At 40.1% G+C, this 15,295-nt stretch overlaps 3 protein-coding genes across 5 annotated transcripts; all 3 read right to left on the bottom strand.

Annotated features, from left to right (window-relative positions):
• Window positions 1–759: 759 nt before the first annotated feature.
• LOC103450244 (amino acid transporter AVT1D-like) lies at window positions 760–4,771 on the bottom strand. 3 transcript variants are annotated; one of them, XM_008389563.4, is made up of 12 exons: window positions 4,689–4,771; window positions 4,304–4,542; window positions 3,342–3,622; window positions 2,954–3,168; window positions 2,810–2,833; window positions 2,516–2,696; window positions 2,177–2,396; window positions 1,944–2,079; window positions 1,669–1,834; window positions 1,336–1,379; window positions 1,166–1,228; window positions 760–1,057 (listed from the first exon to the last, which is right to left on the bottom strand). In XM_008389563.4, exons 2-12 carry the CDS (start codon window positions 4,507–4,509, stop codon window positions 959–961), a joined length of 1,635 nt encoding a protein of 544 aa, XP_008387785.2. In that variant the 5' UTR covers window positions 4,510–4,542; window positions 4,689–4,771; the 3' UTR covers window positions 760–958. The 3 variants fall into 3 exon arrangements, with proteins under 3 accessions (XP_008387785.2, XP_028945428.1, XP_070665026.1); XM_029089595.2 differs by lacking the exon at window positions 4,689–4,771 and having other exon boundaries at window positions 4,304–4,682; XM_070808925.1 differs by lacking the exons at window positions 760–1,057; window positions 1,166–1,228; window positions 4,689–4,771 and having other exon boundaries at window positions 1,367–1,494; window positions 4,304–4,682.
• Window positions 4,772–10,086: 5,315 nt separating this feature from the next.
• LOC103450243 (uncharacterized) lies at window positions 10,087–11,383 on the bottom strand. The gene is made up of 2 exons (XM_008389562.4): window positions 10,606–11,383; window positions 10,087–10,496 (listed from the first exon to the last, which is right to left on the bottom strand). Exons 1-2 carry the CDS (start codon window positions 10,842–10,844, stop codon window positions 10,355–10,357), a joined length of 381 nt encoding a protein of 126 aa, XP_008387784.2. The 5' UTR covers window positions 10,845–11,383; the 3' UTR covers window positions 10,087–10,354.
• Window positions 11,384–12,577: 1,194 nt separating this feature from the next.
• Window positions 12,578–14,434, bottom strand: LOC114819926 (probable E3 ubiquitin-protein ligase RHC2A). Its single transcript, XM_029089596.2, has one exon. It carries the CDS (start codon window positions 14,178–14,180, stop codon window positions 13,107–13,109), a length of 1,074 nt encoding a protein of 357 aa, XP_028945429.1. The 5' UTR covers window positions 14,181–14,434; the 3' UTR covers window positions 12,578–13,106.
• Window positions 14,435–15,295: the final 861 nt, after the last annotated feature.

A 15,295-nucleotide genomic window follows, 5' to 3' on the forward strand; every position in this document is an offset into this window, starting at 1 on the left:
AAGCTTCTACCCTTTTATATTTCGCCCTCCCCTCTGACAATTCATGGCTTCACCATGTTCGAAATGATGATACAAATTAAGCAACCATCTTAAACAAAGGAAACTAGTATGCTTGCCAGAGAAAAAAATTACTTATCACATTTTGTATTTCTCTTTGTGACCAGCAACACATAACGAATCGTACTGATTGCTTGCAGGAGAAGAAAATTTTGCCTATCACAGTTATATACTCACTTTGTGACAAGCGAGACAAAACTAAACATGTAAAACGCGTTTTATGAGATATTTTCTCCGATTGCAGCCTTGCAAGCTTCACCATTATCTTAAAGTAACATTGAGTTAAATAGGTAACTAAATTATAAAAGAGATAAATAAAATTTAGGCGCTCGTGTGTTGAAACTAAATTGCGAAATCCAATGGACAACCAGTGTAAATTGTGAATAATACAAACATAACGTTCAGGGCGGTTGCAAATGTAGTGCTGAATTGTTCGAGGGCAGGAACAGGACTCATGTTGTTTCTTGCATGATTAGTCTCCATTTCTCCAAATTAATTGCTCCTGCGTCCTGTATGGCTCGTGAATCAGAAAATTGAAATCAGGAATAGGAATCCCATTATTGAGCAGGTAAGGGACCAAGTTATTTTCATGCGTAGAATAAAGCTATTTGCACGGGAAGATTGGAAAAAAAAAATATCTACAATTGGAATGTCAGTATTTACGCTTTGTTTGAGATACCGTCATAGCTAAGGGCGTCTAGGTTATAACAAAATTTCTCTCTTATTTTAAGTATTTATAATAAGTCTTAAGGAAGTACAACAGTTTGTATTACATTGTCGAACAAACCAATAATGGAATGACACGTAATCTTTTTCTCAACTAGCTATCCTGTAGTGAAGCCCTTTCAGTATTAGACTTTTAACTTAGGAAGAAATATCTCTTTAAATTGCTCCTTCTATTTCACTCCACAATTTGCTCAGCTATTCTTGAAATTGCAGAATAAGTTCCAATAATAGAGCACACCACCCCCACACTGATAATCATAATGCAAGTTGCAATCTGAAAATTAGAACAAGAAAACATTGTGAAAACCCTTTTATAACAGAGACTTCCAGTAATTAAATTGCATTTAGTACTAATTACAATGATGGCTTGCTTCTTAATTACCTGCAACTTAGTTAATCGACCACTGTGTAGCTTGAGATAACACACGCATGGGAAGACAACAGCCTGCAAAGGAACAAAAGAAAAAGTAAATTAATTTAACTCGTCGATAAACTGCATGCAATACTCTAGGGTTATGACTTATGCGCACATATAAGAAAGAAGTTACTCACCACTAGCATTGCTACAAAGGATCCAATCAATGCCATCACAGAGCCTGCATTCCAATTCACAAAATGAATTTATAATAAGGGTAGTGCTTTTCACACACCTTTTTACATACCCTTGTTAATTTTTGTTCATTGATCTTCTTCGATCATCCCATCCGAAAGCTAGAAATTGAGAGAGGTGTGTGAAAGGTAAAAATAGATATATGGATAGAACCATCCTATTTTTAAAAAGGAAATGCTATCATACAGTCTGATATGCTATGTCACTCGATTGTCAATTAAAACTCAACAAGATTAACTTTGTTAGTAGTTGATATTCACAGTCCAACAACTTACCAAAGTATGGAAAATTCATTGCCACAGCCAAAGTTGATAGAACTAGAAGTGTTCGAACGATGATCGAAACTAAGTGAGATCCCATCCAAGCATCGGGAAAGAGTTCCTCCAAACTCAAGGCCACTGGTGTCATCGTCAAGGCATACTTTGTCATTGGGATCACAACCTGTATAATCGAGAAAAAAATGACATGGTGAAAATGTATTTCGAAACTAGGGCATAATTCGATAATTGGGATTCAAATATGAAAAGGAACCAAGTTTCTTGAACCATACTGTTGTCCACACTGAAATTTTAGAAGCAACAAATTGTTTGGGCATGTTCAGAGTGAACTGAGAGTGGATTGAGTCTCCAAACATCATAAAGCCACATACTGCTACGCCAGTGTATATGAAGAAGCAAAAGGTAACACTGCAGCACGGGATAAATATAAATTACTATGTCACACATTTTTGAAACCCTGAAAAATAAAATGTCAAGTCTTAAAAATAACGCCAATGGAGGTCACCTGGTTATTAGAACTGCTGAAAATTGTGATGGTTCCCTCATCGATGTGTAGATATTAGGGAAAACCGAATGGCCAGCGAAGCCAAAACCATATATTCCAATTGTGACAGAGATATCTGCGAGGTTTAGGGCTGATCCTTTGTGATGAAATCCAACTTGGTTCACCACACCCACCCACAGCAAGCAAAGGGCAACCAAGATTGAAGCAACTACTCCTCCAACTGAAAACATTGGATCAATTGTACATTTTTTCTAGGGTTTAATTAGATGTCCAAAAACATAAAGAAAATTACAAATAAGTTGACAAGAAATTATCAGATAAGCGATGAGAATATGAAACCTGAGAGGTAGGAGAGCAAACTAAGGTTTTGAAGCCATACTGTTGGAAGAATTACAAGGGTTGATATGATGGCAAAGATTTGGTGGCAATCCAGATCGATACCAGCAAATGTCATATGTGTGTTTGGAAATGCTGATGCCAAGTTATCACCCATCATAGTCAAAAACTCTACACAAGCAGCCTACTAGAACACAAATAATCACCCTTTAATGCATAATATTGTAAGAAGGAATAATATATCATATCTTTTAATAAAATAGACAACAACTCGAAAGCCATAGGAGGTGCACTTACATATAGTTCTAGATACAATATTATCTGCATGACCAGAACCCTAGTGTTAGTTTTGCTTCAATGTTCAAACTTCAAACATAGAAAAGAGGGCTTGGTTGTAATTCAGTCTGGCAAAATAAACATTCTTTGCAAAGTTAGACTTACAGATAGGAAAAAACGGCCAGCTGACCCGAACGCTGCCTGGCCAATATCCGGGTAGGTTCGGAGTCCCGGACAGCTTTCTAAGCACCTCTTCAATAAAATTCCAGTATAGCAACAGATGACACCGAAAAATGCAAGCAGTATAAGGCTCAACCACCCTCCTTCCCTAATAGCATATGGGGTTGTAAGGAGCCCTATCCCACAAAGCACATTGACTCCTGCATAAATGACAAATAAGAAAAGTTCATTTTTCTTTTTAATATAAGCGGTAATGTAGAGTGGGGTTGAACACAGGATATTGGTATAAATATTCCTAACCAACTGGGCTAGAATGCAGTTGCGAAATATGGAATTTCTCATCTAAATTAGCATGAAGTTTGATAGTTATTACCATTGATTACAGCCTGAGAAAAAGAACAGCATCGCTCTTGCGGTGGTGGCAACTCATTCAGGGAGACGTAGGAAGAGTAAAGTTTGGCAGCTTGGGAAGGTGAGGGAGGAATTTCTTTGTCTAACCAATTTTGAGAGATTAGTAATCTAGTAGAACTGGAATCAGAATCAGATGATATTGAGTGCCTCTTGTCAAGGATAGAGAAATTTGATGTAATACTAGAAGCTCGTAAAAATACGAAGGAAGGTGGTGTCACACTAGTGTACATATCGATCGATTGCCTGCGCATATGCAATAACGAATTGTTATCAAGAGTTTACATGTGAAAAGCCCTAAGAAAAATTGTTGGTACCTCCATTTGTTTGTAGTTTTTCTTTTGTAACTTTTATTTGACGAAACAACAAATTTTCATTAACGAGTGAGATCAATCCATGCTATGACGTTTTCCATTAAACTATCTATTATTAGGCTCTATTTTCTTTGTTAAATTGAAGGGAATTGAACGTAAATTCAGTCATAATCCTAACTCATTGTCTCGTCTTTTCTCACTACTAGAGCAAATTCCGAAGACTTTTTATTTGTCATCATCTTACGCTCATGACTCTGAATCCAAAATTCCTATTTATTTTGCAAGTGCCTTGTAACTCAAGTCGTTAAAATGTTTGAAATCCCCCTCTCTAATATCCCTGGTAAAAAAAAAAAATCCTAATAGTTTTGTTCCCGTCACAAACTAACAAATTAACCATATATAGTAAAATACTGGTCATGAATCAATTAATAATTCTTTTCTTATTTAATCAAGAAGAAGCGATCCATACCTAGATCTTATCTGATATTAAAAAATACACTAAACAAAAAGCTTGTTGATAAATTAATTCACATCGTGATATAATTTTACAATTTCACAGCATAAGAATCTTCTTAAATGTTGTTAATCATGTTATAATCTGTGAAGGAATTACCTGTAGCTTTGAGGCCATGCATTAGTATTAATATCAATGGAGTTCTGTGATAAGTTTGGTGTGGGAACTCTGATGATATCGGATTCGGAGTCGGTTTCATACTGCTCACACCCCCTGTGTGCCTGGTTTTCTTCATCCTCGGTGTGAAAGTGATCGTCCCCGCGATCGGGACCGAGATCCTCGTCCATCTTCGTCCCACTCATCATGATATATGAAGCACTCTTTCGTCCGTGATTACCCTTAATCAAGCACAATTAAAATTTTAATTAACACACAATGTTTACGAGCTTCTTGGTCTTATCGTCACGGACTAAGAAAATTAGAAAACCTAATGAGGATTAGAGCAAAAGAAAAGAAAGGAAGAAGAAGAAGATTAGCACTAAACTGGTTGTGTCAGATGGGGAATTTGGTTTCACCATCTACGTATGAGTCCTACGTTTTAGGAGATGACAGAGTGCATGTTGCTGTATGTGTGCGTGTGGCTATTAGACTCTTCCGTGAATCAAGACGTACGCGAGTCGGTCGATTATTTCGCCTCTCGTTCCGAACTTCAGGCTGTGTTTTAGTAATACTAATCAAATTTGGTTTGTCATAGACTCCGTACTAATCAAATTTGGTTTGTCATAGACTCCATATTCGTGTAACGAATTTATTGCTAATACTTTTGCATGAAATTACATTACTGTCCATGATTTTATTTTTTAATATTTATTATTGAAATGTAAATAAAGGATCAAATCATCTTTTCACTTCCATTATTTTATTTTTTAATATTTTATTGAATTGTAAACAAATGATCAGGTCGTTTTTTCACTCTCTTTTGATTCACAAAGCGTTTTGTTTTGTCCCCTTCTCCTATCAGATATGCATTTAAGATTCATATCCATATTTATTCTTAATAGAATTAAGGGTTGAAAAGTCAGGAGAAAATAAGAGACTGAATTTGGGGTGGGTCGGGTGGACGGAAGAGAGAAGATGGAGGGGGATGACAGAGTTAGAAAGGGGTGAGGGATTAGGAGACAAAATGGGGATGTTTGATTCATTTCTCATTTTAAGTATTTTTTTTTTCTTTGACTTCAAAGAATATGTAAGAGGATTAATTTGTAACAGAGCTTTTGAAGTCTTTTTACATATGGTTAAATTTGATATTAAACTTTGTTAAATAAAAAATGTGTGAATAAAAGTTTCATTAAAAAGTCGATTGAGAAACAAGACTATGGGGTGAGTATATCAACACTTTGCCTGACCTGCCCCGACCCCGATATTCCAATATACCAGAGTAGGCATGTGCTGGCCAAAGGGTGACGAAGCCAATTTAAACATGCATACAAATAAAAATATGTGATTATAAGGAAATATACTAATGTAGAACTGTGTTCAGAGCATACAACTATTCATTACAATGGTAGCTTCAAGAATAATAACTCACCAATGGTGAAGATTCACTAGATAGGATTTGATTGGGTGATTGAAGGACTGATGATCTCAACTAAAAACTTCAACGCCTGAGTGGTCCTCCTGGACAGTCTGTCTACTTCAAAAATGATACGAAGAGTAATAAGGTAACCCAAGATTGACTAAGATATCTTTTAGTACCAGGAGGTGAAACTGAGATTGCGAACAGAGCCGATGTGGATCAAAATGTCAAAAGGTCTGAAAGATTCAAGAATGAGGAATTCGGCCAACTAGTTCAAGGTATAGTCTTCACGGATTCATGGATAGTACATTGAATGAGATGGTCGACAAACATCAAATCATCATGGTGGTCTCCACGGAGAGGTGTCATCAGGTTTTCAAGTAAGTGTGGTAGCTGTTGACTGGAGGTAGTAGATAGGGCTGTTCACTTCATGTTGTTCCAATGTCGAAAGGCATAAACGTTACTTGATCATGCTGCATCATCACACGGCAAATCATTCAGTAAACATCACCGTCGGATTTGAAATTTATTGGTGTCATCGAAGAGTGTAAGAACAATAGTAGGGTGAGGCAACACCTTGAACAAAACTAACTTGTTTCCTAGCCGAAGATGAGGGTTTAGATTATGGTCAAAGAATCGTTGGCAACTGTTGATAGAAATCGACAAGACCAATGATATTTTGTAATTCACGACACTCGAGAAGGTTTTCGATTTCCAACCGTCACAACTCTAGATTTGGTAAGAATATCTTCTACTACACTCACGTCTTCCAAGTAAGGTACGAAATCTAATCAAGGTCAACATTTGAGGATTTTGGTATAAAGTTGGTTGTTGACGTTTATTAAATTGAACTCGTGGCTGGAGTAGACAAGGATATTATCGGTAAAACAATCACGGAGAAAATTTCTGAGGGTCCACATTATTTCCTTCAGGGGAAACGATAAACCCGAGGAAACTAATTCAGTCTACCCTACATATACCTTCTAACTTTGCCTACAACTGGTGATTTCTTAATTTTCTCTGACACAGACTTCAGAGTTTTTAAGCAATTTCCTAACAGATACGCCTATGCCCGCCATTCCATATGAATGCATGCTGTAGAGTACCATCATCGCCTTTGATCCTCAACTGGTCCCAATCAAACTTCCCCCACACTAAGATTTCCTCGAATTCATGTCATTTTTATGTAGAACCGACTCTGCCTGCCATTCTTAGGGAACGAATGGCACATAGTATTGGTCTGACATTGAAAGTCATCCATCAAACAATTTCGTCAAACTTGAGGCACAATCTCAACACGAAATTATTATTCTTCAATAAGATGTGAGTATTCAGGCAGAATGAGGATTGCACACCGTGTCGAAAGTCATCACTAAACAGAAGTCATGACATCCAAATGCTATCAAAGCCGACATATTACTAAAGTATGAGGGGATCCTAAGTATGCTCTGATACCAAACTAACATGTCCCAACCCGATATCCCTATATACTAGGGTAGACACGTGCTGGCCGACATCCGAGGGTGACGAAACCAATTTAAACATGCATACAAATAAAAATATGTGATTAGAAGGAAATATACTAATGCAGAACTGTTCAAAGCATACAACTAATCAAGAATAATGTGAAAAAATTATTATTATATAAAGATACGAACCGAGGAATGGGACTTACACAAAAGAGGCTCGAAGATGCCTAAGCAGAAGTGCCATGACGCTAGGATTGTGTGCTTCGAATCTAAATCATGAAGAGGGCCCAAAACCAAAAGAGTGAGTGGACCAAAGTTTATAATAATAGTACTACTAATAAGAAAACCATTGTCTTTCTAAACATACTAACCCCTGATTTGAAAACACATATATAGTACTACATAGTAAGTTTTCTGAAAACTCTAACATGCAATGAAAAACGTTCGTAAAACAAGTACGTATAAACCAGTGCTCAGTAAAGGCAATATCGCCACTCGAAGGCAAATCCGTAAATCTCATCAATCATGTACTCACTAGGGGTATCATAGTGGCCCGAAGCCATAACCATCAACAAAGGTGAAGTTGTACGATACTGGGTTACGCTAGTGAAGAAACCATGGTCTATCACCCGAAGGTGAATCTATACGACTCTGGGTTACGCCAGATAATAGGATATAACATATATATATATATATATGTATGTATATATACAGTGGGTCTATCACCCGAAGGTGAAGTTGTATGACTCCGGGTCATGCCAGAGAAGAAAGGGGGTCCATCACCAGAAGGTGAAGCTGTACAATTATGGGTTATGCCAGAGAAGAAACATATACATATAACATATCACACCGACACTAACCCCAGGCTAGTGAAGCTAAGGGTATGTAATAAATATCATTAACTGTGTCCTATGGCCATAGACGTCTACATACCCAGTTATGTGTATGTACTGTATGATAGCCTATTAGATAAGCATCGAAAACATACCTCAAAACTCATATCTAATCACTGAGCTCAAAGGCTCAAAGCCTCAACACATAAATCCATGATAATTCACATCCGTTAATCCAGAGAATTTCAAATACGTGAATCCAAATATTCATAACCTTTAGTAAAACGTCAATTCGATAAATCATTAATATTTCCTTAAAAGCAATTTAAATAATTCATAAATTCTCCTCAAATCATAATTATAGAAATCCATAAAAATATAATATAAAACATACTTAAATCATGAAATATGAAATGCATGCAAACCTAATATTTTATAAAAACATGCAATTAAGAAATGATCCACTCACAAGTATTCTGCTACCAGAGAGCCGCTCGAACTAGCGAGGATGGAGTCACTTCCCAATGATGCACCTAAACACGTACAGAGGCCATTTAGTAAAACTCTACCAAAACGACAGAATTTGGGAAAATGGCCAGCGGATTCAGATTCGGCACTTCCAAAAACTTAATAAGGGACCTCGGGTTCCCCACGCGCCACCACGGGGCGGCAACCTGGAAGGCCACACGCAGAGTTGAGTCACCAGCGCCGCCGTGGACGGTGACGAAGGCACATGTGCTCTACGCGTTGGTCATGACGCACACCCATACGTGGCCCACACGCCAACCGTGAAATTAGGCTTGAGTCTGAGTTATTGGATTGGATCTGGGTCGGATCAAGTCATTAGGTTAGGCCGAGTTATGGAATTGAGCTGGTTATTGGGCCTAGGTTACTGGTTAAATGTAATGGGTTATGGGTTTAGGTTGAATAATTGGATCAGGTTTGGGCCTAGTTAGGGTTACTGGCCAGGTTTAACCTGTTTGGCCTCGCGGATCGCCGAACCAAAGAAGAAGAAGGCCGAAATAGCATGGAAATGGCCGGAAAACTTCACATGGCCATAACAGGTTCATTTCTTAACCAAATTCAATGATTTAAAAATGAAAATAAAGCTCAAGAAGTAAGGAACCAAATTATCTAAGTGGGACATGAGTCGTGGCCGGAGCTGGCCGGAAGAAGGTTTGCAACATTGCGGACTAGTCGAAATCTGGGGAGAAGTCCCCACGTCGTCTTTGTGAAATTCCACGGTTTATAACACATCTTCACGATCAATAATAACTACGAGGATAAAAAGGTAAAGGTTAAGAGAGTCCTGAGGCTTACCAAGGTCGAAGTTGTCGAGAACCTCACTGGAGTAACTCGAATTCGATCGTCAGCCTTTGTTGGTTTTGAACAGTGATCACACTCGAGAGAGAGAAATATGGAAAGAGGATGGTGGTGGTCTAGAGCGTTCGCTAGAGTGGCGAGGTGGTGTGCTGGTGTGCATCTATGCTTAGAGAGAGGGAGAGAGTGATGAATGGGAGGGAGAGTTTGAGAGGGAAGGGATGAGAGCTGAGGGAGTTTGCAGAGAAGGGGGAAAGACAAAGAAAGAGAGTTCTAGAGAGAGAGGTCATGGGATGATGGAAAAAAGGCACCAGGAAGATGCCACATGTCAGCTCGGGGGTGGTCAAAAGTGGAAAATATCTCTACTTGTAAAATTACCAAAATGCCCTTATTGTACATAATTTCATAAAATCTCCGTTCTAGCTCCAAATTCAATTCCACTTGCGCCTACATACTCGTAACGATGAGTACTACAATGATACGCCAAGAATCTTGCATGACATGACAAGGTGGTCAATAAAAATCAACGTTTTTGCTTCGAAGGACATTTTCGTAAATTAATTCACACTTTAAAATTATAAAAACCGAAATTTTTTGGGACGGGTCGTTACATTGCTTATAGGCAATATAGATTATAGATTATTGATAACATGTCAATATGTTTTGTTAGTTACAATGATATCAACACAATATTAAGAACATAACATTTTGTTCTCTAATAAAAAGGTGAAGGATGCAATCCCCTTTCTCTCTACCGATATTGTCATTAAGTGATAACATGTTGATACATTTTGTTGGCTACAATTATATATCAACACAATATCAAGAACACATCAACAATCCATTTTATAAGCGGACTATATATCTAACAGCCAATGTATATGGCATGGTGATAATAAACCAAAAGTTTTATGCTAAATGTTGAACAGAAATCTTGTTTATAAGCTTTGACAGGAGGTGAGATTCAAGTTACAAAACAGAGAAGGTTGTGACGGAAGGGGCATAGAGAGATCTATCTTTTGTCGACTTGGTTGAGCTTGCCAAGTCCATTGCAACGAGCACAGACGATCTGAGCCTCGTCCTTCCTCGCTGCATTTGCTCTCAAAGCTGCCCCTCCCTTCCGAACGAAACCTGCCCCGTCGCATTCTGGACACCTAAAGAATCAACACAGCAAGCACAATTCAAGCTTCCATAATTAGGGTTTTAAATATCCATAAAAATGGAATCATGCTTAGCAAACAAGGAAACCAATGAAATAATTACAGGTCCTTCCGCGAGAAGAGGATTGGAAATGCAGTTCCAAGCAAAGCAACAGCAGCAGCACCGGCAATCAGGTAGGGCGTTCCATCAGCTGATACATCTCCAATGGCAGCAACCACCGTCAACGATTTCTTCTTTTCAGAGTGCATTCTGAAGAGGGAGGGGCTCCGACCGACCGCTGCTGCCGACTGTTTCAGCGGCTGTGCAGAAATCATCGTCAGAGGTGAAGACATTGATCCCATCTCGGAGATAATTTGGTAATTTGAGTTTCTTAGGGTGGAAGAGCAAAGGTTCTGGTTTGGGTTCAGGGTCTATGGATATTTTGCTTAAATTTAAATGGATAGGGCCACGTCAGCACAACTCAAAGATATCTGTGGCTTTAGAGATAAGGCTGGGTCCACGCCATTGACGCCAACTTCACTGATTCAATAGAAAGCAGACAAGTTGAGTGCATTTATCCGCATAAGATGTTTTGGGTTCGAATCTCACCCCCAAATACCGTTTTGTAGAAAAAGGAAAATAACGGAGGTCCACGGGCGCCTTACTCTTATCCTTTTCCTCAATCTTGTGGAGGCCTAGTCCGAGCCGACTTCGACTAACTCGTGGTTGGAAGTAAACGAATTGTTGGGAGATTCTGTGCCTTTTGAAAGCAATGAAGTAAAACCTTGCCGACAGGCTGTGGCAGCGATTGAGAGGCAGCACTTTGTGGGCAGTGGCACGTTAAGAGCCAGGGGGTGCATTGCTGTGGATGAGCAGGAACCTCAGCAATGAGGGCGATGGCACGAGACTAGCATTGCTATTGCTCAGCATCTAGGGTGCGTTTGGTACGTGGGACGGGACGGGACGGAACGGGACGAGGCGTTCCGTCCCGCGTTTGGTGCGCCAAAAATGGGTGGAACGGGCTGTTCCACAAGACAGATTTTGGGTGTTTTTGCGTCCCACCTCCCCCCATGGAACGGGTTTGTTCCACGTCTGTGGAACACAATGTTTTACCATTTTAAGACAAATATACCCCATGTCTTTTTCAAAAATTACACCTTCGTTCCGTCCCTTCCCGTCCCGTTCCGTCCCGTCTGCGTACCAACCCGTTCCGTCCCGTCTGCGTACCAAACGCACCCCTAATGTCCACATGGTCAACTATAAATTCCATGGAAGGGCAAAGATTTTTGAGTGGAACCCGTTGTGTACAATCATGTGTCTTATCTCGTTGATACGGAAAATGTTCTCCACCTCATGAGATAGATACATGGCTCTTACACATAAAAGGTTTGGTATTACATATTGCATACCAAGAAACTTGCTCAAAAAAGAATGGCCCAGGAGAAATACTTCTTTTACAAGCAAACAGATTAGACCACATAAATGTCTCCTCTCTATAGCCTATAGCAGTAACTCAATTCATGTTTGTAGGTTGGGAATGAAAATCTTTGGTAGCATCAAGGATCTTTAGCTAGGATGATATTAATACTACCTTTGTTAGTTGTTTAGGACTCAGACTGGAATGGATAAACCGCTATGTTCTTAGGAGAAATGATAACATTGTGTCCGACCTGAAGGCAGAAGAATTACTCAATAAGGAAACTTATCGATTCCAATCCCCGCAGAACAGCACGATTAGAGGGAATAAGTTTCCTTCATGCTGTAATCCCCTCGTAATGAAAAAACATTCACCTCTACCTTCAATACATTACGCCTAGGCACCAAACGAGCCCTTAAACACATATCAAATCCATGCTACATAAGACGAGCAAACTCACACCCCTAAATACTTCCTGGTTTTCAATGAACTGGTACCTAGTCATCTAGAATCATGGTGGCAATGGTTGAAATTGAGTTTGTTATATGGATTTGCGATTTGTGAGTGATATTACGATCGCCTCATTTCCAACTGGAATAAGAATTTGAACATACAAAATCTCAGAAGTTAGGAAATTAGTCACAAGCTACGAGGGATGAATATAAACGACACAGAGCATCTCAAATCAAATCTTGCCAGAACGTAAAAATACAACTCAACAGCATACAAGAAGTGAACTAGTAATCAATTTCAACTAAAACCAGAACAATACTATAACAATGCTAACGTACAACAATTAAAAAAAAGAGGCCATCGGCTTCTAGTTAATTCACTGCAAATCTGCAACAAGCAAGGGCCAAAAATCCTAACGGTAATACAAACAATAGCACAAAGCCTAGTACCTCGGTTAACTTACTTTCGAATGCAATGCCAACCGGCCACTCTAACCCCTTGGCTTTACTTACCCTCCTCCTCCTCCTCTTCCTCCTCTTCCCCCAAATGGGTGGAAACTAATTCCCTCTGTACCAATTCAAAAATTACATCTCTTCGACGGAGCCCCAATTGAGAGACTCTTCAATTTCCTGTCCTGTATTGCTATTTACACCAAACAAATAACAAATGTACAAACTTTGCCTTCCTTAACAAAGACATTAGCACAACGTAATAAAAAATACAAGAACCCGAATGACAGAACACTAAACCTCAATCAGTTGTCTTCCAAAGCCCAACGCTGGCTCCTCCTCCGTGATGGTCTACTGAACACATTGCCAGACCGACTTCTCGAGCTTCTCAGCCTGCCGAAAAAAGAGAAGAAATTGCGAAAGGCCTGAGCGAACCCCCCACTCTCTCTAGCCCTTCTTCTAGAAGCCCATGAAATTCTACTAGGAGCACCGGCCGTATTGAACCCACCATCCATCTCGGTGTAAACAACTGGAAGCTCGCGCTCCGCAGCTCTTCTGCCTCCGGTGAACCTCCCCACAGCGAATCCGCCACCAGGCAATCTCCAGATAGTCAACCCCACTGTCTCTTCTTCTCCAACCACGCCATTGTTCTCTGGCGAAGCCATGCCACTGCCACGCGGGCCTCTCACATCGGTGGGGAGCTGGTGCCGGCAAACCGGGCACGAATTTCGGATCGAAAGCCATGGGAAGATACAATCTGAGTGGTAGATGTGCTTACACGGCATCTCCCGAGCTTCAGAGTCGAGCTCAAAAGCCTCTTTGCAAACGGCGCAGTGCGACTCCGTCGAGACGTGGCTGTCGGCGATTTTGATGACGGGCATCGACTCGATCGCGGCTTTGGACGCCGGAGGGTGGTCGAGCCGCGCGACACCGTTTTCCAATTGGGTCAACTGGTGGAGCAACCGGTCGAAACCCGAACCCATTAAGATATCCGACATCGACGACGGCAGCGGGCGGAGACCCATCCCGGCTCCATCGTCATAGAACAGCTCGAAACTTCCCGGGTCGGATTCTGTGTCAGGTGGGCCCCGGAGAACGATGACCGGGTTAAACGAGGACCGATCGCGGCCGCTTCTCTGATTCCGGCGAAGTATAGGCGGGCTCGGACTCTGCGAAGCCGGGGCGCTGTCGAGGAACATCGCGGCGGTGGGAAACGGGTGGTGGACCGGAGACGATCGGGTCGGGGTCGGGGTCGGGATCTCTTCGATAAACCCAGCTCCGCAATCGGGGCAGAGGATCGAATCTTGGGTCCGAACCCGAACATGAATCGACCGGCTACACGCGTAGCACCAGTAGGACGATGCGGCCATGGAAGCCATATGAAGGTATCGAAAACCCTAGAAATGGCAGAGAAAGAGGGAAAGATGCTTTCTTTCTTACGTTTTCGAAATTGGGAAAAGATTGAATCTTTGTTGAAGTGGAATCGAAGCTCGGCGACCCAGATGAATGCAATTGAAATCTCGGAAGCTCAGATCGTCGAGATTGGAGGCCCAGTGAAGCAAGAGTAAAGAGGAGAGAGAGAGAGAGAGAGGCGTAGAGAGAAAGGAGGGTGAAAATGAGAATAAAAAGGTTTTGAAGGGGGTAAAGCGAAGGGTAGCGCGTTGTACATTATAGCGTGGTACTTACGCTGTACATTCGCCAAAGCGATGAAATGAAATGAAATAATTTAAGAAAAATAAAAAATACCCCTGACTTTTAGTGCTTGTTCTATTTTGGTCTTAAAAAATTTAAAATGCTTTCAAAAGTGGAACTCTTTATGAACTTTTCACCATCTTATGTTTTTGGCATAGTTTCCGCTCTAACATTATAAAATATTGTGTTAAAAACATGAGATGTCGTAAAATTCATGAAGAGTCATACTTTAAGAGAATCTCTTTAGCATTTCTCAAATTTTAATTGTTCCACCGATGCCATACTACAAGCGATGGTGACTAGTGAGGGTGAGGAGTATATTTTTTCGATTTTAAGGACAACTCTAAATTAGACCAATTAAATTGATTTGGTTGGTTTTGTTCGTTTTAAAATAAATGCTTACCCAATGATAAGGTCATGTGTTGTATGAAGCGAATTTTGATTATAACAGATAGGTTACTGTAATGTTTATAAAACATCATTCTATTAACTTTTAAACAAACTCATTTTATGGGCTTTTTTTTATACTAGCGATGTTCTATTTTGAACTTATATGAAATTCATGCAAAGGAATCATACTTATCGACAAAAAATTATATTTGCTCCTATCATGCCTCAAAAATCAAGCCATGTGCCTCAAATCCGAAAACACAACGCTCACTTTTTATATGCTCGACACATGTGATGTTGACATGTTGTCACATGCCAGATTTTCAAGGCGTGACAACTCCAACTAATCTGACTATGCTCGTGTCTGAGCTTCATGTCCTCATCAAAGTACTTTCAAATTTTGAAGGACCAA

The sequence above is a fragment of the Malus domestica genome, chromosome 12, assembly GCF_042453785.1.
Source record: "Malus domestica chromosome 12, GDT2T_hap1".
In the NCBI taxonomy this organism is placed as follows: domain Eukaryota; kingdom Viridiplantae; phylum Streptophyta; class Magnoliopsida; order Rosales; family Rosaceae; genus Malus; species Malus domestica.

Excerpts from the sequence above, each read along its gene's own strand:
- LOC103450244 (XM_008389563.4), bottom strand. The coding sequence starts at position 4,509 with ATGATGAGTGGGACGAAGATGGACGAGGATCTCGGTCCCGATCGCGGG. Across the intron at positions 1,835-1,943 it reads AAATTTCAGTGTGGACAACA|GTTGTGATCCCAATGACAAA; the intron begins GTATGGTTCAAG and ends TCGATTATACAG. Across the intron at positions 1,229-1,335 it reads CCTTTGTAGCAATGCTAGTG|GCTGTTGTCTTCCCATGCGT; the intron begins GTGAGTAACTTC and ends GTTCCTTTGCAG.
- LOC103450243 (XM_008389562.4), bottom strand. The coding sequence starts at position 10,844 with ATGGGATCAATGTCTTCACCTCTGACGATGATTTCTGCACAGCCGCTG. Across the intron at positions 10,497-10,605 it reads CTCTTCTCGCGGAAGGACCT|GTGTCCAGAATGCGACGGGG; the intron begins GTAATTATTTCA and ends TTGATTCTTTAG.
- LOC114819926 (XM_029089596.2), bottom strand. The coding sequence starts at position 14,180 with ATGGCTTCCATGGCCGCATCGTCCTACTGGTGCTACGCGTGTAGCCGG.